The sequence below is a fragment of the Nomascus leucogenys genome, chromosome 22a, assembly GCF_006542625.1.
Source record: "Nomascus leucogenys isolate Asia chromosome 22a, Asia_NLE_v1, whole genome shotgun sequence".
In the NCBI taxonomy this organism is placed as follows: domain Eukaryota; kingdom Metazoa; phylum Chordata; class Mammalia; order Primates; family Hylobatidae; genus Nomascus; species Nomascus leucogenys.
This window is the reverse complement of record NC_044402.1, coordinates 61,167,987-61,192,224: the sequence shown is the minus strand read 5'-3', so window position 1 is coordinate 61,192,224 and position 24,238 is coordinate 61,167,987. Positions and strand designations below refer to the sequence as shown.

At 35.9% G+C, this 24,238-nt stretch overlaps 1 protein-coding gene across 4 annotated transcripts in view; it reads left to right on the top strand.

Annotated features, from left to right (window-relative positions):
* The window catches only part of MLIP (muscular LMNA interacting protein), a 154,729-nt gene that overhangs the window by 56,252 nt on the left and 74,239 nt on the right, over nt 1-24,238 (top strand). For all 4 annotated transcript variants that reach the window (XM_012501894.2, XM_030803440.1, XM_030803439.1 and 1 more), the window contains 2 exons: nt 3,553-3,597; nt 22,734-22,778. In XM_012501894.2, the coding sequence (XP_012357348.1) occupies nt 3,553-3,597; nt 22,734-22,778 (90 nt within the window). The remainder of the gene's footprint in view (nt 1-3,552; nt 3,598-22,733; nt 22,779-24,238) is intronic.

The following is a 24,238-nucleotide window of genomic DNA, read 5'->3' as shown; positions in this document are numbered from 1 at the left end:
CTAGTGCCTGGATTTTAGACCTCGCAGCCTCCAGAACTGTGGAAAATAAATTTCTGTTGTTTATAAGCTGCCCAGTCAATAATATTTTGTTACAGCGGCCCAAATATGCTAAGACCATTTGGTAAGAAGCTGGAAATGTCCTCTATTGTAACAGAATGGAAAATAAAGGACATGACAGCTACAGATGCAAGAATGTTTGTAGTTTGGTGGAAGAGAAATGATTTTATAACCAGTATCCTTAGTTATTTCATAACTAACACCTTTCAATGAAGTAAAATGTAAGATCATTAGCCAAGATTAAGGGAAGAAGGTGTGATGAGGATGAATTTGAAAAAGTTAAAAAAAGTTTATATATTCTACTTTCAATTCCTTTTCTCCAGTTTCCTCTTAAATCCCCTTTTTTATGTCACCAAAACCACTTTTTCCAAGGTTCCTGAAGTCCTCTGCATTGCAATAAACCCAGTCCTGAGTTGAGATGACAGCAACAGAATTTGAGATAGTTGCTCATACCCTCCTCTTTGATATATTTTCCTCTAGAGTATTTTAGAGCTCCATACTCTATCGGTTTTTCCTCTATCTCCCTTTTTATTATTATTTCTTAGTCTCCTTTGCTGGTTCATCTTCTTCTTCCCAAACTGTTAATGTTGGAATGCTGTAGTCATGAGTCCTCAAACTTCTCATTCCTCTCTATATTCATTCCTTTGGTGATCTCACCCTGTTTTATGTTATAAAAACTAACTACATATATGCTGACAACTCTATTTCTAGTCCAGGATTCTCTCTCAAACTGCAGACTTCCAAATACCTATCTTCGTTTCCACTTAGACTTCTAACAAACGTCTTATCCTCAATATGCATACAAATAAAATCTAGATTTTCTCCCACAAAATGATTCCATATGGTGCCTTCTCATCTCCATTGGTAGAATTTCACTCTTTCATTTGCTCAAGGCCAAAAACTTTGGTGTCATGTCTTCTTCTTCTCTTTCTCTCACATTTCACATCTCTTCTACTAGAAATTCTATTTCTATAGCTTCAGAATATGTCGACTATGATTATTTCATGGCTTCTGCACTACTGAGCCACCATGTTTTGCTGGATAGTACAAGAGTTTTGTCCCTATACCCCTGACTCACAATAGTTTATTCTTAACACATCAAACGCAGAAAACCCTTTTAAAGTATAAGTCAGATCATGACCCTCCTCTATTTAAAACCAGAAGTGCTTACACATTTCAAACCTCAGAATATAAGCAAAGTCTTCACAAGGTCCTGGAAGGGCCTGTATGGTCTGGTGCCCCAATACCTCCGTGACTGGCTTTCTTCCAACTCTCTCCTTTACTCACTCCATCCCAGCCTGCTAGCCTCCTTGTTGTGCCTTGGATGTGTCAAGCATGCCCCTGTCTTAGCACATTTAGTTTCTTTTCAAATCAGTTATATCACTGATCATTTTATAGTTTCTAGCATACTGTGAAAATTTTTCAGCTTAACCTTTATCTCCAAAATCATGGTTAAGTATGGTTGTTTTCAGTCTGGTTCTGGAAAGACACATTTCTTAATCTCTGTGGGTCTTTTTTGGTTGTTTATTATTTCTGCTCATCCTCATTCACATTGTCTTGCCTTTTTGTGTATCTGAATCTGATTATATGCTAGACATCCTATTTGAAAATTTCTTAATAGAAATGGAGACTTCAGATGATATTACCTTTCCATAGAAAGTCTTTTCTTTGTTTCTGTCAGACATTGGGAGCGTTAGCAAGAAAAAACTACCTGAATTTAATTTAAGGTTCTGAGATGATTTTTTCTAGACAGTCATCTTCAGATGATTTGATACCAGGCTGAAGACCATGTGAGTCTTCTGGGTCACTCTTACTCCTAGGGGCTCAATCTGTTTTTGGCAAGTCCTGGTTGACTTTCTCTCTCTATACCTGTGAGATATCAAAAGTTTGGGTGAGCTTCTCAAGCAGCTCATCATTATTTGCAAACATCCCCAGGGCAAAAGCAGTTCTGAAATGTTGGGCTTCTCTCTTCAGGTTCCCATCCTCTTTTGATTTTGCCCAGTAATTATTCACTTTCTTTTTAGTTCATTGATGTTTTTGATTAAATATTTTTCAATATATTGGTCAGATTTTTTATTGTCCTTTGTGGAAAGATTACTTCCAGTTTTCTATCCACCATTCTCAGAGGAGAGAATCCACCTTAGAAACTTTGCACTTGTTCTCTCTTTTTGGAATGCTCTTTATCTAGAATACTACATACTCAACTCCCTTACTCCTTCAAGTCTTTGAAGTCTCCTTCAAATGTCACCTTCTCAACACTGATCATCTAATTTAAAATTGTAAACTCCCAGCACTCTTGACCTCCTTAACATCTAGGTGTTCCAGAAAAATACAAGGTATTTTGTAGAAGCAAATAAATTTTTATCTGGAAGCGTATATTACCATAGGCTTCAAATTATTTCTACTCTTTTTCATTGCATTTATTCCTTTCTAACATATAATTCACTTATTTATGATTTCATTGCTTATTTCTTTTCTTCCAGAATGTGAACTCCTCAATGGCAGGACATCTTTGTCTCTTTTGTTCACCAATAAGTCCCAGGGGTGTAGAACAGTGACTGGCACACACAGTAGATACACAAATATGTATTGAGTGGATGAATGAATCAAATAGCTATTTCATCTCAGAAAGTGGGCCTACAAAAGAAAAATTTGGGGCAGTACTGCACATTTGAAATTGATAATTATTAATTTAAAATAAAATTAATTAGTTTGTTTGAAAGAGTTTCTCCAACAGTGTTTTGCTTCTCAGATACAAGTATGGAGAAAAATGGATGGTAAGGTCAATTTAGGGTTGAGTTCTTTTTTTTTTTTTTGGAAGTGAACTTGTCACAGGAAGAGAGGAAGATAAAAAATGAAAGTATTAAAATGGCTTATAATATTAAATAATATGAGCTAAGAGGTAAAGCCAGAATAAAGGTGATGAAGGTCAGTGATTTGGAAGTCTCAATGATGTGGATGTTGCACTAGTAGCACTAGAGAAATGAATAAGGTGGATAGGAGGTAGAGTTCTGAGTGTGGGACATTTGTAATTGAAATTTCTGAGAGTTTCTGTTTTACTGGTGAAGGTAAAGTTAAGGAGCTTTCTGGGAGTGAATGACTGAAATGGAGTAGATGAGAACATCTTTATGATTGAAATGGAGTAGATGAGAACATCTTTGTAATTGAGGAGCTCAAAAAATTGAAAAGACAGAGATTTCTACATGAATTTTGAAATAGGCAAAAATTATGGAAGAAACATGAGGAAAGAACTATTATGATCCATGAGTTAACATCATCAATAAATAAGGAGAAATTACCAGAAAGCTGATAGTCAGTGAAAAGAATAATCAAGTGATATCATTTTATAAAATAATTTTCTAAAAAAGATATTGTATAGAGAGAGCAATGTTTAGAAAGTCTCAATTGAGAAGAAGGTGAACACATTCCAGAAGTTGAGTCTGTTATTATTTACTTTATTATTTCAGATGTATAATTGTTTTTATTTTCATACAGACTCCTACAACTCTTCCAAGAGCAGCTGGTCGAGAAACCAAATATGTAAGTACCTTTATAATTATACACACTGCTTTTCAAATGGGTGCCTGTGTATACTTTGGTGAGAACACAATTGTACAATAACTTAAATAGAATTAATTGTTTTTTTATAAGTTGAAGAGTAGGATGATATGATTGGCTCAGATACAGAAAATCAGGTTATGTCAGAGATAAAACATCAGGTAAGCTTATCAAATAAATTTGTTCTTAAGTGAGGTCTACTTGGATTAGTTTAGCTAAATAAAACAGAACTGCTACACCTGCTTCCTGATTTTCTAGTTATCAACACTTAGATGACATTTTCATTTTTGTAATGGTTTATTATGCTTATAGAATAGTCAACTCATATACTTGAAATGTTAAGATTTGTCCATTTCTAATGGGATTGCCAGTGTAATCAACTTTGACTCTTTTGCTGCTTTCCTGCATTTAAATTATTAACAAATAAACCAATTTCCACTTATGAGCAAAAACAGATTGATAGTGGATAGATATAGACTCACATTCAATTCAAATAATTATGAGTAGCTGGCTCTGAGTGTGTTAGACATACACGTACATAGCCTCATCCCAACTCCAGTGTTCACTCACCCAATAATTGTATTTTCCATCATGTGGTCAACTTCTGCTTCTGACCAAATGTATTCTAGTAGAAACAAGATTATCTCCTTAGTAGGTGTTTAGTGTTAAGTCTAAAACAAATTAGTAAACTATTCCACTTAAGTTACACATTTGTAGTTTTTATCATAATTATGAAGAGTAAATAGTTATTAAATGTGTATTTTGTGCCATATCATCATTGTAATTTATACAGTTCTGCCTTCATTTGAATCTCCCCAAGGCAAGTAATAAACTGGGTGAAATTACTACATTTTATCACATCCAGAAAATTATGTTTAGAGGGTGTGGGTAGGAACACTGCTTAGAGCATTTCCTGGACGTTTCACTGTTATTTTTCATTATTATTGGAAGCCATTTGGAGTAATACTTAAAAAGAATGAAGGCATTGGTAGACTAGACCCGAGTTTAAAATCACAGTGTTGCTTTTAGATAACTGTCTGATTGTGGGAAAATTACTCACCATTTTACCTTTATGTGCCTTTGTTTCTTCATCTATGAAATGGGGATACTAATAATTTTCTTATGTAAGATTTATATTAGCTAATGTATGAAAAACCGTTAATGGAATTCTGATACAAAGGAATTGCTCGATAACTAAAAGCTTTTCCTTTCCTTTCCCCTTTTCCCTTTATTCACATCTCCTTTCTTCTCTTCCTCTTATCTATCTTTGGAAGACTAGAAATATCTTGATTTAATTGAGTTCCTTGATTCGTTAGTGGGTACAAGAAAGTTTCCTAAAGGTGTCTCTATACTTTTTGTGACTAATACTTTTTTTTTTGAGACGGAGTCTCGCTCTGTCGCCCAGGCTGGAGTGCAGTGGCGCGATCTCGGCTCACTGCAAGCTCCGCCTCCCGGGTTCACGCCATTCTCCTGCCTCAGCCTCTCCAAGTAGCTGGAACTACAGGTGCCCGCCACCATGCCCGGCTAATTTTTTTTTTAGTAAGACAGGTTCACCTGTCTCGATCCCGCCTCGTCCGCCCCCTCGCCTCCCAGGCTGGATACACGTGACCCCACGCCCCTTTTTTTTTTTTTTTGAGACGGAGTCTCGCTCTGTCGCCCAGGCTGGAGTGCAGTGGCGCAATCTCGGCTCACTGCAAGCTCTGCCTCCCGGGTTCACGCCATTCTCCTGCCTCAGCCTCTCCAAGTAGCTGGGACTACAGGCGCCCGCCACCACGCCCGGCTAATTTTTTGTATTTTTAGTAGAGACGGGGTTTCACCATGGTCTCGATCTCCTGACCTCGTGATCCGCCCGCCTCGGCCTCCCAAAGTGCTGGGATTACAAGCGTGAGCCACCGCGCCTGGCCCAACTAATACATTTTACAAGAACCAGACCCCCAAAAAAGTTGCTGCAATTTTTGCTCTCTCACCTTCTTCTCTTATCTACTCTTGCCTTTCAGCAAAATGTCTCTAATTAGATTAGTTTTCAATAGGTTCAAAGGGTTGATGTCATTACCCATTCCTCTCTGGGAGTGGTTAATTTGGTAGCAATTGAAATGATTCTGGAGCAGCTTCTTCAATCTCCATAGTTAGAAATTATTTCAAAGTATTCTTTACTTTCAATCAATTATCAGATTTAATTAAAGTAGGTTAACTTTCATGCCCTTAATGATGTGAGAGACTTTAAGTCATTCAAAGTTAAGAATGAACCGTCAAACAGGTTCAGTACAGGCTGGAACAAATATAAACTCTAATTCAGATAAGATTCTTGACCTTAATTAAAATTCGTTTCCCATGTAAGAAGCTTTGTTTTTACTTTATTTTACAACATGACATTTGAATTGTTGTTTGTGGCCCCTAAAATACATCCACGTCTTTTGGAAGACCATAAAGGATCATTTTACAATGGAAGGTCAAAACTAGTTTGGTGCCAACTCTCGGATTAGTCATATTTGTACATATTTGGCTATAGTTATTACAATTTACTAAGTGATGTCTGATACATTTAGTTTGAGGAGAAAAGATTAAATTTTAGAGCAGAAGTCCACTTTAGTCTTAAATGAACAAGAGTTTATCTTGTATGTCTTAAATACAATATGTTCTGATTTTTTAAAAAGAATGACACTGTAATATTTTCTTCTAAAAAATCTAATATTCATATTGACTGAGCTATGGGATGTCTCATTTTAAGTATGAGTTTACTAGCTATGATTTAATGAATTAATTTATCACTATATATTTCTCTCTTCTCCCATGAAAACTAAAAAGCAACTCTGAGAAGTCTATTTCTGAAACATTTCAATATTTCATCATCTGTCTTCAAACTCTGGAGAAAGTTGTCATCTTCAGAGTATATACCTGCTGGGACTCAGTGTGTCATTGACCTTGTAGATATTCTTAGATTAAACTCAAAAGCAGGGATCATGCAGGTTACCAACTCCCATACTGCAGAGGAGGTTGAATAAAGGGAAGACATAAATTAGAGCCAAGAAAAAAAAGTTTTGTTACACTTGAGGATATCCTGAACAAGTTAGTACTGACTACCGAAAATTCCTATTTCTGGGAGTTCTTTAAAAGTATAATATATCTGATTACTACGCATTATATGTCTCAAAACACCACTATGCATCCCATGGATATGTACAAGTATTATTTGCCAATTAAAAAATAAAATTTAAAAGGAGTAGTATATAATCTATGGATCAAGACTAGTAGAAAAGCTAGTCACTATTTCTAGCTCTGTTACTCAGTTTTCCACCTCTATTCATTGATTCGACAAATATTTACTGAGTGTCTACCGAGTACCATTCACTGAGGAGTCACTGGGGTGAGAAGAGTGAACACAATTACAGGATGCCAATTTCCGAAGCATATATTCCAATGATAAGACAGATAGTAAACAGTTAAAATAGTAAAAGAGCAAGATACTTTATTGTAGAAATAGAGAGGAGGTAGCCAGAGAACCTATTGATGTTATAACCAACTTACAAATTTGCTAGTTTTCTATGTATTCATAGGTTTTCCAGTTTTCCTGGGATAATTATAATGGTTTAATAAAATAACAAGAAAGTGTATGGCTAATTCCGCTTTATAGGCCTTTGGTGAAAGACTGACTTCTCTGGGAAAAAAAAAGAAAAAAGAAACAAAGAAAATCAACTCAAAATAATGTTTCTTTCTTTGGGTCTTTATTGCACATATTGTGACATTTCATACAGTCTGTTTTTTAGGATGAGCCAGGTGCAGTAAAAGCAACACTAATTCAGACTAATTAAAGTAAAGGTTTTCTCCAGTCCGTGGTCTTAAAATGCAGGCTATTTTACAATAATTTAATTGAGATTCTTTTAAGTGTAATAGAATTGAAACTAGGCTAACAATATGTTGAATAGAGAGTGAGCCTTAGGTCACTTGCAGGGTTGGTTAATTTATTATCAATATTTCATTCGATTCTTTTAAAAAGATGCTGAATTCAACAATAATAATAACGAATATTCTGAGCCCTTACCTTGAAAATAAAGCTTGGCTATCTCATTTAAACCATATACCAAACCTATGAGGTGGGTATTCTTATTTTAAAATCTCCATTATACAGAGGGGAAAACAAGTCTCAGAAGTCACAGAGTAGGCAAAACCCAACCCAAGTTTTCTTCATGTCAAAGTTTCTGCCATTTGATACTTCTATATACTTGTAGAAGTATAAGTACATACTGGAAATAGTTTGCATTCTTTAAATATTTTATCCATTCATATTTATACCCTGGGTCCAAATTATTTCTTCATGCCCAATAACCTTCAGCCTAAACTTAGAAGGAATAATTTCATATTTGGTCATATTAACATCTAAAATGATAGTGATTTGCTGTTTCCAGGGTTTTAAATCATGTGCTTAAATGTACATTAACTCATAATATATCAGATAAGGTATAAGCGAGTTATTTCTTATGACACTCATTTTTAAAGTTTATTTCCTTCGTGTGTATAAATAAATTTCCTTTCTAAGCAAATTTTTAATATTTTTATTTTGTGGATACATAGTAGGTATGTATGGGGTAGATGAGATATTTTGATATAGGAATGCAATGCGTAATAATTACATCATGGAAAATGGGGTATCTGTCCCCTCAAGCTTTTGTCCTTTGTGTTACAAATAATCTGATTATACTCTTTTAGTTATTTTAAAATGTGCAATTAAATTATTGACTATAGTCACTTGGTTGTGCTATCAAATACCAGGTCTTGTTAATTCTTTCCATTTTTTTTGTACTCGATAACCATCCCCACCTCCCCACCCCAAAGCAACCCCCACCATTCCCAGCCTCTGCTAAGCATTCTTCTGCTCTCTATCTCCATGAGTTCAATTGTTCTGATTTTTGGATCCCACAAATAAGTGAGAACATGTGTTGTTTGTCCTACTGTGCCTGGCTTATTTCATTTAACATAATGACCTCCAGTTCCATACATGTTGTAGCAAATGATAGGATCTCATTCTTTACAAAGGCTGAATAGTACTCCACTGTGTGTAAATACCATGTTTTCTTTATTCATTCATCTATGGAAGGACACTTAGGTTGCTTCTAAATCTTAGATATTGTGAACAGTGCTGTGGCACACATGTGAGTGCAGATACCTCTTTAATATACTGATGTGCCTTCTTTTGGGTATATAACCAGCAGTGAAATTGTTGGGTCATACATGGTAGCTTTCTTTTTCATTTTCTGAGGAACTTCCAAGTTGTTCTTTATAGTGGTCGTACTAATTGGTGGTGTACAGTCCCACCAACAGTATATGAGGGTTCCCTTTTCTCCACATGCTCATAAGCTTTGTTATTGCCTGTCTTTTGGATTAGAGCCATTTTAACTGGGGTGAGATAATATCTCACTGTAGTTTTGATTAGCATTTATCTGATGATCAATGATGTTGAGCATCTTTTCATATGCTTGTTTGCCATTTGGATGTCTCCTTTTGAGAAATATCTATTGAAATCTTTTGCCCATTTTAAACTACAATTATTATACCTTTTTATAGAGCTGTTTGAGCTCCTTATATATTCTGGTTATTAATCCCTATAGGGGGTCTAGTTTTATTCTTTTGCATATGGACACCCAGCTTCCCCAGCATCATTTATTGGTTCAGTCTTGATAGGTTGTATGTATCTAGGAATTTATCAATTTCCTCTAGATTTTCCAACATGTTGGCATATAGCTGCTCATAGTACCTACTAATAATCCTTTAAATTTCTGTGGTTTTATTCCATGCTCCTGGATAGGAAGAATCAATATTGTGAAAATGGCCATACTGCCCAAAGTAATTTATAGATTCAGTGCTCTTCCCATTAAACTACCATTGACATTCTTCACAGAATTAGAAAAAAAAAAAAAAAACTTAAAAGTTCACATGAAACCAAAAAAGAGCCTGTATAGCCAAGGTAATCCTAAGCAAAAAGAACAAAGCTGAAGGCATCATGCTACCCTACTTCAAACTATACTACAAGGCTACAGTAACCAAAACAGCATGGTACTGGTACAAAAACAGACACATAGACCAATGGAACGAACAGAGATCTCAGAAATAAGACTATACATCTACAACTATCTGATCTTCAATAAACCTGACAAAAACAAGCAATGGGGAAAATATTCCCTATTTAATAAATGGTGCTGGGAAAATTGGCTAGCTGTAAGCAGAAAATTGAAACTGGACCCCTTCCTTATGCCTTATACAAAAATTAACTCAAGATGAATTAAAGACTTAAATGTAAAGCCTCTAACTATAAAAACCCTAGAAGAAAATCTAGGCAATACCATTCACGACTGGCACAGGCAAAGGTTTCATGACAAAAACATCAGAAGTAATTTCATCAAAAGCAAAAATTGACAAATGGGATCTAATTAACGAGCTTTTGCACAGCAAAAAAATTATCATCAGAGTGAACAGACAGCCTAGAGAATGGGAGAAATTTTTACAGTCTATCCATCTGACAAAGGTCTAATATCCAGAATCTACAAGGAACTTAAACAAATTTAAAAGAAAAAAACAAACAACCCCACTAAAAGGTGGACAAAGGACACAAACAGACAATTGTCAAAAGAAGACATTTATGCAGCCAACAAACATGAGAAAAAGCTTAACATTGCAGATCATTAGAGAAACACAAATCAAAACCACAATGAGATGCCATCTCACACCAGTCAGAATGGCAATTATTAAAAAAGTCAAGAAACAACAGATGCTGGTGAGGCTGTGGAGAAATAGAAATGGTTTTACACTGTTGGTGGGAATGTAAATTACTTCAACCATTGTGGAAGACAGTGTGGTGATTCCTTAGAGACCTAGAACCAGAAATACCATTTCACCCAGCAACCCCATTACTGGGTATATACCCAAAGGAATGTAAGTCATTCTGTTGTAAAGACATATGCAAGTGTATGTTAATTGCAGCACTATTCACAATAGCAAAAAGATGGAATCAACCCAAATGCCTATCAGTGAGAGACTGGATGAAGAAAATGTGGTACATATACACCATGGAATACTATGTAGCCATAAAAAGGAAAAAGATCATGTCTTTTGCAGGAACATGGATGGAGCTGGAAGCCATTAGCCTCAACAAACTAATACAGGAACAGAAAACCAAACACCACATATTCTCACTTATAAGTGGGACCTGAACAATAAGAACACATAGACACGAGTGGGGTGGAGGAGAACAACACACATTGGGGCCTCTCGGGAGGGTAGGGAGATGGAGAGCATCAGGATAAACAGCTAATGCATGTGGGGCTTGATGCCTAAGTGATGGGTTGATAGGTGTAGAAACCACCAAAGCACACATTTACATGGGGAACTAACCTACATGTTCTGCACATGTATCTTGAAACTTAAAATAAAATAAAATCATAAAAAAGTACATAAGGAAAAAAATTCTGTAGTTTCAGCTGTAATGTTTTCATTTTCATCTCTGATTTTGTTTCTTCCCTTTTTTTCTTTATTAGTCTACCTAAAGATTTGTCAATTTTCTTTCTTTTCAAAAACCACCTTTTTGTTGTCATTGATCTTTTGAATTGCTTTCTTTGTTTCAAATTTATTTATTTCTGCTCTTATATTTATTATTTTTCTTCTACTAATTTTGGGTTTGGTTTGCTCTTGACTTTCTAGTTGTTTAAGATGTTTTATTAGGTTATTCAAAGTTTGTTTTTGTGTAGGCAATTGCAGCTATAAATTTCCCTCTTAGTACTGCTTTGCTATATCCTGTAGGTTTTGGTATTTTGCATTTCCATTATCACTTGTTTAAAGAAATCTTTCAATTTCTTTCTTAATTTCTTCATTGACCCACTGGTTATTCAGGAGCATATTGTTTAATTTCCATGTGTTTGCATAGTTTCCAAATTTCCTGTTGTTATTGATTTCTAGCTTAATCTCCTGGTGGTCAGAGAAGATGCTTGATATTATTTTAATTTTTTTGAATGTTTTAAGACTTGTTTTGTGACCTAACATACGATCTATCCTTGAGAATGATCCATGTGCTAAGGAGAAGCATGTGTTGAAGCATGTATAGCTGCTGGATAAAATGTTCTGTAAATATCTACTAGGTCCATTTGGTCTATAGTGCAGATTAAGTCTGATGTTTCTCTGTTGATTTTCTGTCTGGGAGATCTGTCCAATACTAAAATTGGGGTGTTGAAGTCTCCAGCTATTATTGCATTGAGGTCTGTGTCTCTCTTTAGCTCTAATAGTATTTGCTTTATATATCTGGGTGCTCCAGTGTTGGCTGCATATAAGTTTGCAACCATGATAGCCTTTTGCTGAACTGACCCTTTTATCATTACATAATGACATTCTTTGTCTCTTCTTACAGTTTCTGTGTTGGTATCTATTGCATCTGATGTAAGTATAGCTACTTGTGCTCTATTTTGGTTTTCATTAGCATGAAATATAACTTTTTTCCATCCCTTTATTTTCACTCTGTGAGTATGTTTATGGGCTGTGTATCCTGTAGGCAACAGGTGATTGGGTTGTTTTTCATCCATTCAGCCACTCTATGACCTTTGATTGGACAGCTTTGTTCTCACACATAGAATGATATTATTGATAAGTAGGGACTTACCCCTGCCCTTTTGTTATTAGTTTTCTGGTTGTTTTGTGGTATTCTCTTTTTTCTTTCCCTTTTTCCTGTCTTTCTTTTTGTGAATGTGATTTTCTCTGGTGGTATGCTTTAATTTTTTGCTTTTTTATTTTTTGTGTATCTGTTGTATGTTTTTTAATTTGATGTTACCATGAGGCTTGTAAATACTATCTTATTCATTATTTTAAACTGATGACAACACTTGACACTAATTGCATAAACAAACAAACATGCAAAAACAAAACTAATAAAAACCCTACACTTTAACTTCATGTCCCTGCTTTTTAACATTTTGTTGTTTTTTTATGTCTTATTATACTATGTCTTAAAAAGTTGTAATTATTATTTTTGACTGGTTCATCATTTAGTCTTTTTACTTAAAAGCAGTTTACATACCACAATTACAGTGTTATACTATTCTGTGTTTTTCTGTGTGCCTACTATTACCAGTGAGTTTTGTATCTTCTGATGAGTTCTTCCTGCTCATTAACGTCTTTTCTTTCAAATTGAAGAGCCCTCTTTAGCATTTCTTGTAGACAGGTCTGGTGTTAATGAAATCCCTCAGCTTTTGTTTTCTGGGAAGGTCCTTATTTCTCTTTCATGCTTGGAGGATATTTTCACCAGACATACTATTCTTGGATAAAAGTTTTTTTTTTGTTTGTTTGTTTTTCCTTCAGCACTTTAAATATGCCATGTGACTATCTCCTGGCTTGTAATGTTTCCACTGAAAAGTCTGCTGCCAGACGTATTAGAGCTCCATTGTGTGTTATTTCTTTTCTCTTTCTGCTTTTAGGATCCTTTCTTTATCCTTTACTTTTGGGAACTTGATTATTAAATGCCTTGAGGTCGTCTTCCTTGTGTTAAATCTGCTTGATGTTCTATAACCTTCCTGTACTTGAATATTGATGTCTTTCTCTAGGTTTGGGAAATTCTCTGTTATTGTACCTTTGAACAAACTTTCTACTCCTATCTTCTACCCTTGTTTCTTTCTCTACCTCATCTTCAAGGCCAGTCACTCTTAGATTTGCCCTTTTGAGGCTATTTTCTAAATATGGAAGGTGTGTTTCATTGTTTTTTATTCTTTTTTGTCTCCTCTGACTGTGCACATTTTCAAATTACCTGCCTTTGGGCTTATTAATTCTTTCTTCTTCTTGGTCAGTTCTGCTATTAAAAGACTCTGATGCATTCTGCAGTATGCCAATTGCATTTTGCATCTCCGGTATTTCTGCTTGATTTTGTTTTAATTATTTCAGTCTCTTTGTTAAATTTATCCAATGGAATTCTAAATTCCTTCTCTGTGTTATCTTGAATTTCTTTGAGTTTTCCCAACACAGCTATTTTGAATTCTCTGTCTGAAAGGTCACATATCCCTGTTCTTCCGTGATTGGTTTCTGGTGCCTTATTTAGTTTGTTTTATGAGGTTATGTTTTTCTGGATGATCTTGATGCTTGTGGATGTTTGTCAGTGTCTCGACATTGAAGAGTTAGGTATTTTTTGTAGTCTAGACAGTCTGGGCTTGCTTATGCCTGTCTTTGAATTATCAGGCAGAGACATTTGGTTTCTTCCCTTACTTTCTCTCAGAGAAATGAAGTCTCTCTCTCTGTACTGCGCTACCTGGAACTGGGGGTGATACATGCACCCCTGTGGCAAGTTCCCCCAGGCCCTCCGCGGTTCCACAAGTGTTGTCTGGCAGACAGGGTTTAGAGTCAAAAACCTTAGAAATTTACCTGATGTTCTATTTCTCTGAAGCTAAGCTAGCACTCAAGCCACAATACAAAGTTCTTTCTGCTCTTCCCTCCCCTTTCCACAGGCAAAAGAGCCTCTCCCTGTGGCCACCACCACCACCAGCACATGGGCTGGGGTGGTGGTCTGCCAGGCCACCACTGATGTTCACTAAAAGCCCAAGGGCTCTTCAGTCAGCGTGTGGGAAATACTTCCAGGAGGGGACTCACCCCTCAGGGCAATGGGCACCCTTCTGGCCCAGGGCTGGTCCAGAAATGATGTCTAAGAGCCTATGCCTGGATTCAGGGACCTCAAAAGCCTGTTTGTTGCTCTACCTCCCTGTGATCAAGCTATTACCTAAGGTGCAAGACAAAGTCCCCTTTACTTTTCCCTATGCTTTTCTCAGACAGAAGGAGTCTGTCACTCTAGCCACCACAGCTGAGAATGTGATGGGTCACACCTGAAGTCAGCCCATCTCGGAGCCTAAGGCCCATGGTGTACTACCTGGGTATCACTGCTGGTTATTCAGTACTCAATGGCTCTTTAGTCAGCAAGTGATGAGTCCTGCCAGGACTGGTCTTTCCCTTCAAGGCAGTGGGTTCTCTTTTTGCCCAGGATATGCCTAGAAACATCATGAGCTTGGGCCTGTAATGGGGGCGTCATAGCTCTGCCTAGTGCTCTATCCAATTATGGATGAGCTGATCTCCAAGATGTAAGACAAAGTCCTCTTTACTCTTCATTCTCCTCTCCTTAAGCAGAAGCAAGGAGTCACTTCTGTTGCTGCGAGCAGCACTGTCTGGAGTTGGGGAAGAAATAGCACAAGTACTCCCTTAGCCATGCCAGCTGGTGTCTCCCTAGGTCACGTACCACCCTAGTCTACTGGCTGTGAGCTCAGTGCAGTACTAGGAGTTGCCTAGGAATCGCAGTCCTTATGTCCTAGACTTTCAAGTTTGCCTAGAATCCCAGAGCACTTTTGCCCATGGTGGCGAGCCTTGCCAAGAGAGTCAACTTCCAACTGCTGGGATGGGCAGTTCCCCTCTGTATAGGCCTACTCCAAATGCTCTCTCCATCTGTGGGCACTGGCTGAGCCCAGCATAGTTTTGCTTTCTGCTGTTACGAGGCAGCACTGAGTTCAATGTAATGTCCCCCAGTTGCTGTGCTCTCCCTTTCCCAAGTGCACAGACTCTCTGTGCTGCATGGTCACTACTGGGGAGTGCGGGGAAGGGTGGCATTAACAATTCAAGACTGTCTCTCCAACCCCCTTCAATGCCTCTTTCAGCAATATGAAGTTAAAACTAGGTACTATGATTGCTCACCTAATTTGGTTCTTGAGAGGGTGGTTTTCTGTGTGCAGATAGTTGCTAAAATGTGGTGTTCCTGCAGGAGGTACGAACACTGTAAGTTTCTATTGTACCATTTTGCTCCACACCTCAGGGATGAATTATCTATTAACATTCTATTTCATTCTATTTTCATTCTATGAACTTTGCAGAGGGAATTTTTTGTCTTTGCATTATATGTGCCCTTCTAAATGTTTATTTTTTTTATTAACTACCAGTATAAATTCATCACATTTATATAATTCAAAACCATAGAATGCTTTCTTAATAAAGAATAACCTCTGAAAATAGGGTAGTATTTGGTCCTATTACTAATGCATCAAAAAACTCTTAGTTGGAATCACATTCTATTGATAACAACTTATTTTATAAATCCTCTACATTTTATAAATTACTTTTAGGTGCAAAGGAAATATCTGAGATGGAATTATTAAATATTAGATAGCATACAGGTAAGATCTCATTTTAATGAGCTTGAGAGACAGAAAAATGTCATTACAATGGAAGCATATTCCTTCCAAAATATCAGAGTATATTGAAAAATGTGTCAAACTTTTAAAATAATATTTTCCACTATATATACAGATATTCAGGTCATCTCCAATTTCGCCAGCTCACACACTCTTCTTGTTGTTATGCTTGGAAACGTTGCTATGCTGGAGTGTTTCAGAGGTGATGTGCAATAATGCAGTCATAGATCTTAGGATGAGAGGTGAATTAATCCAAATCAGGTCCAGATCTGCTTCAAGGTGGGATGATGCCAGAGATTTGATGAGTTACAGGAAGAATTGGGAACAATTTAAGCAAGAAATTCCACTAGACTGGTCATTACTTATTTCCTTTTATATTTGTTCAGAAATATTTCTGCAGTGTATGTATGTATGATAGGGTTAAGGAGGGAATGGAAGATAGTCTTCTGCATTCTGCTAGATGAGGAGGCAGAGAAGAGATTGAATGAGACAAACCTTCTGCCTTGTATCCTTTTCCTTGCCATTTTAGATTTCATCAAATGGGAAGGTGCCTTATTTCAGACAAACTTCCTCTTGATTTGATCTTTTATTTCCCTATTTGCACATATAAACTATGACTTTTACTGATCACTTATGCCCACTTGTTCTACCAACTATGTTCATGACAAGTTAGAATCATCATTCCTGATCTTAAAGAATCAAACTTAAAAAAATTTCTGTATCTACTCTTTATGTTAGATATTATGGGGGTATATTACTAACTTAGAAATGGTCTTTAGTGAGATATTTAGACAGGGTAAGTTCTTTTTTTTTTTTTTTTTTTTTTTTTTTTTGAGACAGTCTCTGTTACCAGGCTGGAGTGCAGTGGCGCGATTGTGACTCACTGCAACCTCTGACTCTTAGACAGGATAAGTTCTATAGATAGTAAGAATAAACAGTTCAAAGTAAGGAAGGCATGATGTGTCATAATATATCTCATGGCCTTGGCGTCTAACATTTTCAACATGGATTCATTTTTTTGAGTAGTGCCTTATGTACAAATAATAGGAACACTCTCCAGGTTAAGAGTAAGACAGAGTCTTTATCATTTTATAATTTTATATATCCTCAATGCCAAGTAATAACTAAGTGCCCAATTCTTATTTTGAGTGTTGTTTTTCTGCTTACCTGTACGTCAGTCTTGAGGGGGAGAAATAACATAATTCAATTCGCACATTATCACGGATTAGAGCTCTTGAACTTTGAGAAAGGAAGATTCAGGACAGTTAGAGTCAACAGGGAAAAAGGGAAAAGAAGCATCTTAACGGTATCAAACCTGACGTTATATTCAGGTGGAAGGGACATGACTGCTGAAAGGCAAAAAAGGCATGCTAAAAGTAGAGTACCAGAGTACAGAAAGAAAAGGCAACTGTTTAACACTTTTTATCTAATGCAACTTGATTTCTGCCCCAGGCCCCCAAGATGGTGTCTGTTAGAGTGATGCCGACCAAAAGGATACCTGTCATGAATGCGAAATGCTGCAGATTGCAAGGAATGGCAAATCTAGATGATGAATAAGGAGCTTGGCTGTTCTTTGTGTGCCTTTGGCGTCAAGTCTTTGGGAGATGAAAAGGTTTCTCCAAAGCTGGCTTGGGGCAAGTGGTGCTTTGTGTAGGAATTTATCTTTCAATGGATTTCAAATCCTTACCTTTACTTAGTCTTTAACTCTTTTAGTTTCTATATAACTTAATTATTTAATTTATTTTTTTGAAATAATTTTTTTTTTGCCTTCATAATTTTTTGACTGCTCTATTAGTTTTTTAAGTATCTTTTTTTGAAGGATGCAGTAATGGCTAAAGCCCATCTCTCTCTTTCTCTCATTACTTTTTCTTATATGATTAAAACAATGTCAAAGGCTGTATAATATGGATTATGAATTTTTATTTCACGCAAGAGCCATTCTTATACTTATCTCAAATGTGACTCTTCCCAGTTGGTGTGAAACTGGAGAGATATGAATGACCAAAATTTTAATGTTGTTCAAATCCAATTTCAAATTTATTTTTAGGTACTTCAAGTTTCTTCTCCACCTTTATTCAGGTGATGCAGGTGTTCAAATGTAGCAACCTTTTCCCATCACCTGCTTAGTTCAGCACATAGTCTTTCCTCACATTTTGGAAAATAATTGCTATAATATTGATGACATAGCTATAACTTCTAATAAACAGCATTAACCTGTATTAGACATGCACAGGGTGGTTTCTCAAAGGATTGAACGTAATTGGGTTCATTGAAAAAACCTGGTTACTTTAGTGATAAAACATATAAGTCACTATTCTTCCTCTTTGCTAAGGACAAATCTGTATTAGTATTATGCATATCCACTCCACTTTGTGGTTTACATTTAATTTTGCACTTTCTCTGGGAAGTTTCTGATAGCAGTGATATGGAGTTCATAATACTGGATGAAATAAAAATGTCTGGGGGTGTCTAAAGCATCGTATTATTATGTCATGATTCTCAATAAAGGAATTTGGGGGATTTATAGAGGCTGGATAAAAAGATATTTAGATTTTTTCCTAATTTAATTAATATGTTTGAGTCTTTTCTCTCTTTTCCCTATGATAACAATTTGGTATTATTTAGTACAATATACTAAAAATATTAGTAATACAAATTGTATGAATACTTTATTGTTAGTATGTAACTTCTTTCCTATAATTATTGAGGTAGAAATTTAACCATTTTTTCAGTTATGATGCATTTAATTCAGCATATTTCACAGAAGCTATTCATTTAACTTAGGGGATCAATAGAGAATGCTTTCATTATTGCAATAAGAAAAAATTGTTAAATGGCATAAAACCTAAGATTTTAGAAGAAATCATTATTATTACCTATATTCCATTATGAGGTTAATAATGAAACCTTAGGTGAACTGACAAAAACACCCTGATGGATATTCTGAAGGGCAATTTTCCTAAACCTCAGTGCACACTAACCTGGCCCACAGCAATTAGAGAAGGAGAGCACTTAGCCAAGACACCCTACTGCCATCAAGCAACCAGGAACGGCAGCAAGCAGTGGTACCTGTAAAGAATGACATGAGTCAAAACGCAGAAAACAAACATTGTTAGACACTGTGTACAAAGGACTTCAGGTGCCTCATCATTGTTTGGTGATTCATACTCCTATATACTCGGTGATAACATGGAACCATGAGGCTTTCAGTTTTCAGTTATTGTTGATCTCTAAGAGATTAAAACAATAATGATACATGAAAATAAGCTCTGAAATATTTGCAATTTCAAAAATGGAAATATTTTGGAACATAACTTATTGTACTTTAATCAAGCATATTTATAATTATTCATTTGTATGCTGACCGGTTCCTGTCAAAATGGAAGGCTAAGCTGGTGTGAAAGTTTAGCCTCCCATGTAAATGCAGAAATGCTTGATAAAACATAAGTAATCCCTGGATGCCATAAATGAAGTGGGACTTCCAAGTTTGTATTAGTCCATTTTCATACTGCTATAAAGAACTGTTTGAGATTGGGTAATTTATAAAGAAAAGAGGTTTAATTGACTTGCAGTTCTGCATGGCTTGGGAAGTCTCAGGAAACTTATAATCATGGGAGAAAATGAAGGAGAAGCAAGGACTTTCTTCACATGGCGGCAAGAGAGAGAAGCATAGGCAAAGGGCAAAGAACCCCTTATAAAACCATCAGCTTTTGCGAGGACTCACTCTCCATCATGAGCTCAGCATGGGGGAACTGCCTCCATGATCCAATCACCTCCCACCAGTTCCTGCCCTCAACATGCGGGGATTATGTGGATTATAATTCAAGATATGATTTGGGTGGGGACACAAAGCCTGACTATATCAAGGTTAGAATACTACAAAGAACCTAAAGTTCTTGTAGAACATGTGTACATCAGACCCTAGGTGCCAGGAGCCGGGAGCTTAGGTTCTAACTTTCACTGTGTAACAAGTTTAAGACCTATATGGGAATCTATTGCATAATTCTATAACCTACAAGTCCATATTGACCATGAAGCATGAAAAAGAAAAAAGATAATTTAAAAAATAATCCCTACCCTACATTCTTGGGTGATAAGAAAAAGTCACCCATGAGAAAATAGGACTCCAAACCTATGATAAAGTGCGGATTATGTGATAATGTGGGGATCTGCCATCTAGAGATTTAGGAAAATCAGGATGAGGCAATAAAATGGTAACTGGTCCAGAACCTGTGCAACTCCTAGGGCCCCCATGAGGGCAAATGTACTGCAGGGATGGTTTCTAAACTAGGGCTTCTTGGATATCTAAAGAAATCCAAATTACCAAAATTACTCAAAATAGAAAATTAAAAAGCACACAAAATAACTAAAGAACATCATGAGGGAGAGACATGACAGAGAATCAGCAAACACAAGCAACATGGTATTTAATGAGGGGGGACTAGAACAAATCTGGAAAAATACTATATAAATATATTTAAAACATTAAACATTATAACGTTTTATAGATATTATAAGACAAGCTTTGAAAAAGAACCAAGTAAAACTTCTAGAAGTGAAAAGTCAATTATTAAGATGTTAACTTCAATTGCCATGTTAAACATACTAACATGCAGTTAAAGAAAAATAAGTTAACTATCAGGCTGATATGCAAAAACCATCCAGAATACAGTATAAAGTGACAAAAATAGAAAAACGAGTTTGAGATAAATGGGAGAGGATTTCAGAAGGCCCAAAATACAGTCATGCTTTGCTTAACTATAGGGAGACGGTCTGAAAAACACATCACTAGGTGATTTCATCATTATGTGAGCATCAAAGTGTATATATCAAGACCATCCTGGCCAACATGGTGAAACCCCGTCTCTAATAAAAAAAGTACAAAAAATTAGCCGGGTGTGGTGGCACGCACCTGTAGTCCCAGGTATTCCAGAGGCTGAGCCAGGGGAATCACTTGAAACTGGGAGGCGGAGGTTGCAGTGAGCCACTGCACCTCTGCAGTGGTGCAGAGATTGCACCACTGCAATCCAGCCTGGTGACAGAGGGAGACTCCGTCTCAAATAAAAAAAATGTATATACATTAACCTAGATGGTATAGCCCACTAATAGTATTTATGTATCTAAACATAGAAAAGGCATGGTAAAAATACAGTGTAAAAGATAAAAAGTGGTACATCTGTAAAGTGCACTTGCCATGAATGGAGCCTGCAGGACTGGAGGTTTCTCTGCGTGAATCAATGAGTTAGTGGTGAGTGAATGTGAAGAACTAAGGTTATTACTGTACACTACTGTAGACTTTTAGCTACATTAAGTTTATGTTTTTTCTTCAACAATAAATTAACCTTAGCTTACTGTAGATTTTTTATTTTATAAACTTTTTAGTTTTTAAAACTTTTTGACTCTTTTGTAGGAACATGTAGCTTGAAACACAAATGCATTATACAGCTGTAAAAAATACTTTGTACACTCTTATTCTATAAGCTTTTCCTATTTCAAATTTCTATTTTTTATTTATTATACTCTTTAAGCTTTTTTTTTGTTAAACACCAAGACACAAACATACACATTAGCTTAGGCCTACACAGAGTCAAGATAATTAAGACGTTACTAGGTGACAGAAATATTTTTAGCTCCACTATAGTCTTATGGGACCCCTGTCATATATGAGGTCCATCATCAACTGAAACATCATTGTGTGGCACATTACTATAAATTTACTAGAAGCTCAATAACAAGAGCTTAGATATAATGGGAGAAAGGCAGCATTTGAAGAGATAATCGTGTAGGATTTTTCAGCAGATATGCATACTCAGAATAAAGGAACATACCAAGACCCCCAAAACACAAGAAAAAGAAATCTACACCAAGGCACATCATATTGATATTACAGAATGTCACGGAGGTAAACTTTAGATGTTAACCAAATTTGAAGACAGAAGATCCTCCAAGTTATAACATTTATGCCAACAACAACAAAAGCCAGAGTCTGTGGGATAGCATCTTCAAAAGACAGAAATGCTACTACCCTGGAATTCTGTGTCCAGTTGGACTGTCACTTAAGAATGAGAACATGATAAAAACATTTTCAGACAACATCCAAGACAGTAAGGTCTGAAAAAACCACCAAAACCTTTACTTTAGTAAGAAGGAAACTAGGGAGCAGGGGGAAGTGGGAAGTTACTAATCAACATGAAGTTTCAGTTAAACAAGATGAATAAATTCTAGACATCTGCCATACAACATTGCACCTATAGCCAACAATACTGTATTATGCACTTACAAACGTGTTCAAATTACAGATTTCATGTTAAATGTTCTTACGACAATGAGATAACATTTTTAAAAACGAAAGAAACTGAATCCAGATGAAAGGGTTGAAATACAGGAGCCAATGACAAAGAAACAATATGAATCTGCTCTTTAATTTAAACAATTCTAAAAACCAAGCTATTTTTACTCTCAAATCATAAAAACTTTGTTATGCTTTCCTTTTTATATAACAATACTTTAAAGAAATATCTGTTATTTGTTTCAATTTGCTCTAAATAAATAGAAATAGCAACGATGCTGGTATGTTTGATTAAAATGTGAAGAATACAAAGAATGAAATGTTAGGTAACCTTGAAGAATTTTTGATGTCATGATATAATGCTTATGTTATGAAAATGAGAAGGAAAAGTAGCATATAAACATCATATTCACTATTATGTGGGCTGAATACAAATACATAGGAAAAATATTTATGGCAATGTACCAAAAATATTAAAAATCATTTCTTTGGTGGCATAAGGATATTTTTCCTTTTCCTTTATACTTTTCAAAATCCTATCATGGACATATAATAATAAACAAACTTCAAAATACTTAAACACATAAATATTTTAATAAAGTATGAGTTTCACTAATGAACACCATGTTCGTGTTTTGCAGGCAAATCTCTCCTCACCATCTTCTACAGTATCTGAGAATCAGCTGGTATGTATCTTCTAAGTCACAGATCTACTGCAAATTCTGATCTCTCAAGAGAGCTTTACCTGAGTAAAAGTGAAAAAAAGAATACATTTACTATATATATTTTTATTCACTTACTTGTCTAATAAATTTTAGTGATACTTTCCAAAAGCTCCATGGTGGTTGTTTTGCTGGTGACAAACATACGTAAAACTATACATAGACCTTACTTGCTAGTAACTTACATCCAAGTAGAGGCATTAGAAGAGATTGTGAGGTCAGATGAAAGATGCCATTAGAATTTAGAGAAGAGAGCGCACTCTTTAAAGGAAGAGATCTAAAAAGAGTTTAAGGAGAAGGTCATGACTGAGTAGGATAGTTTTTGGATTTGAGGAAAAAAGAAATAGATATTTCACACAGGAGAATTAGCATGCAAATGGTCTAGATCAGTGCTGAGCAATAGAAATACAACGTGAATGACAAATGTAAGCCACATATGTAATTTTAAAACTTCTAGTACCCACATTAAAAAAGTAAAATGGAACAGGTAATGTTAATTTTCATAAAATATTTTATTTAATGTTATATAAATATTATCATTTCAATGGATAAGCAGTATAAAAATCGAGACATTTTTACATTACTTTTTTGAGAATAGTCTTTGAACTATTGCATATTTTACATTTACAGCAAATCTCAATTCTGCCTAGTCACAAGAGCTCAACAGTGGGGACTACACTGGGCAACACAGATCCAGACTCTAGAATCTGTTATTTGAAGATAAAATTTGATTAAATGGGAAAATTATTTTATCTTATAGCATTTTGTATTTCTTATTCTTACAGTGGTTACCAAATTGAAGTCATGAAATAATTTTTTTTTTTTTTGAGACGGAGTCTCGCTCTGTTGCCCAGGCTGGAGTGCAGTGGCGCAATCTTGGCTCACTGCAGGCTCTGCCTCCCGGGTTCATGCCATTCTCCTGCCTCAGCCTCCCGAGTAGCTGGGACTACAGGTGCCCGCCACCTCGCCCAGCTAATTTTTTGTATTTTCAGTAGAGACGGGGTTTCACCATGTTAGCCAGGATGGTCTCCATCTCCTGACCTCGTGATCCACCCGCCTCGACCTCCCAAAGTGCTGGGATTACAGGCATAAGTCATCGTGCCCGGCCAAAGATTTTCTTAATATCTTTGGATGTTTATTGTCTAAAATTGTAAATTCCTGAATAATAGATATCTTCACTAAAATGATGGAAATTTCTAGTAAAACAGTTTGAAACATTAACTGATATTCCCCTTTTAAAGAAATTGTTTTGGTGTCCTATAGCCACAGCCAACAAATCATCTTGTCATTATTATCCTAATAAAAATAATTACAATATATTTATTTGTAATACTGAGAAATCATAAAAAGCGTTGTTCGACTTTTAAAATAGCTTGATTCAATCAATCCACTTGGGTATACTGGTGTTTATACATATAGTGTGT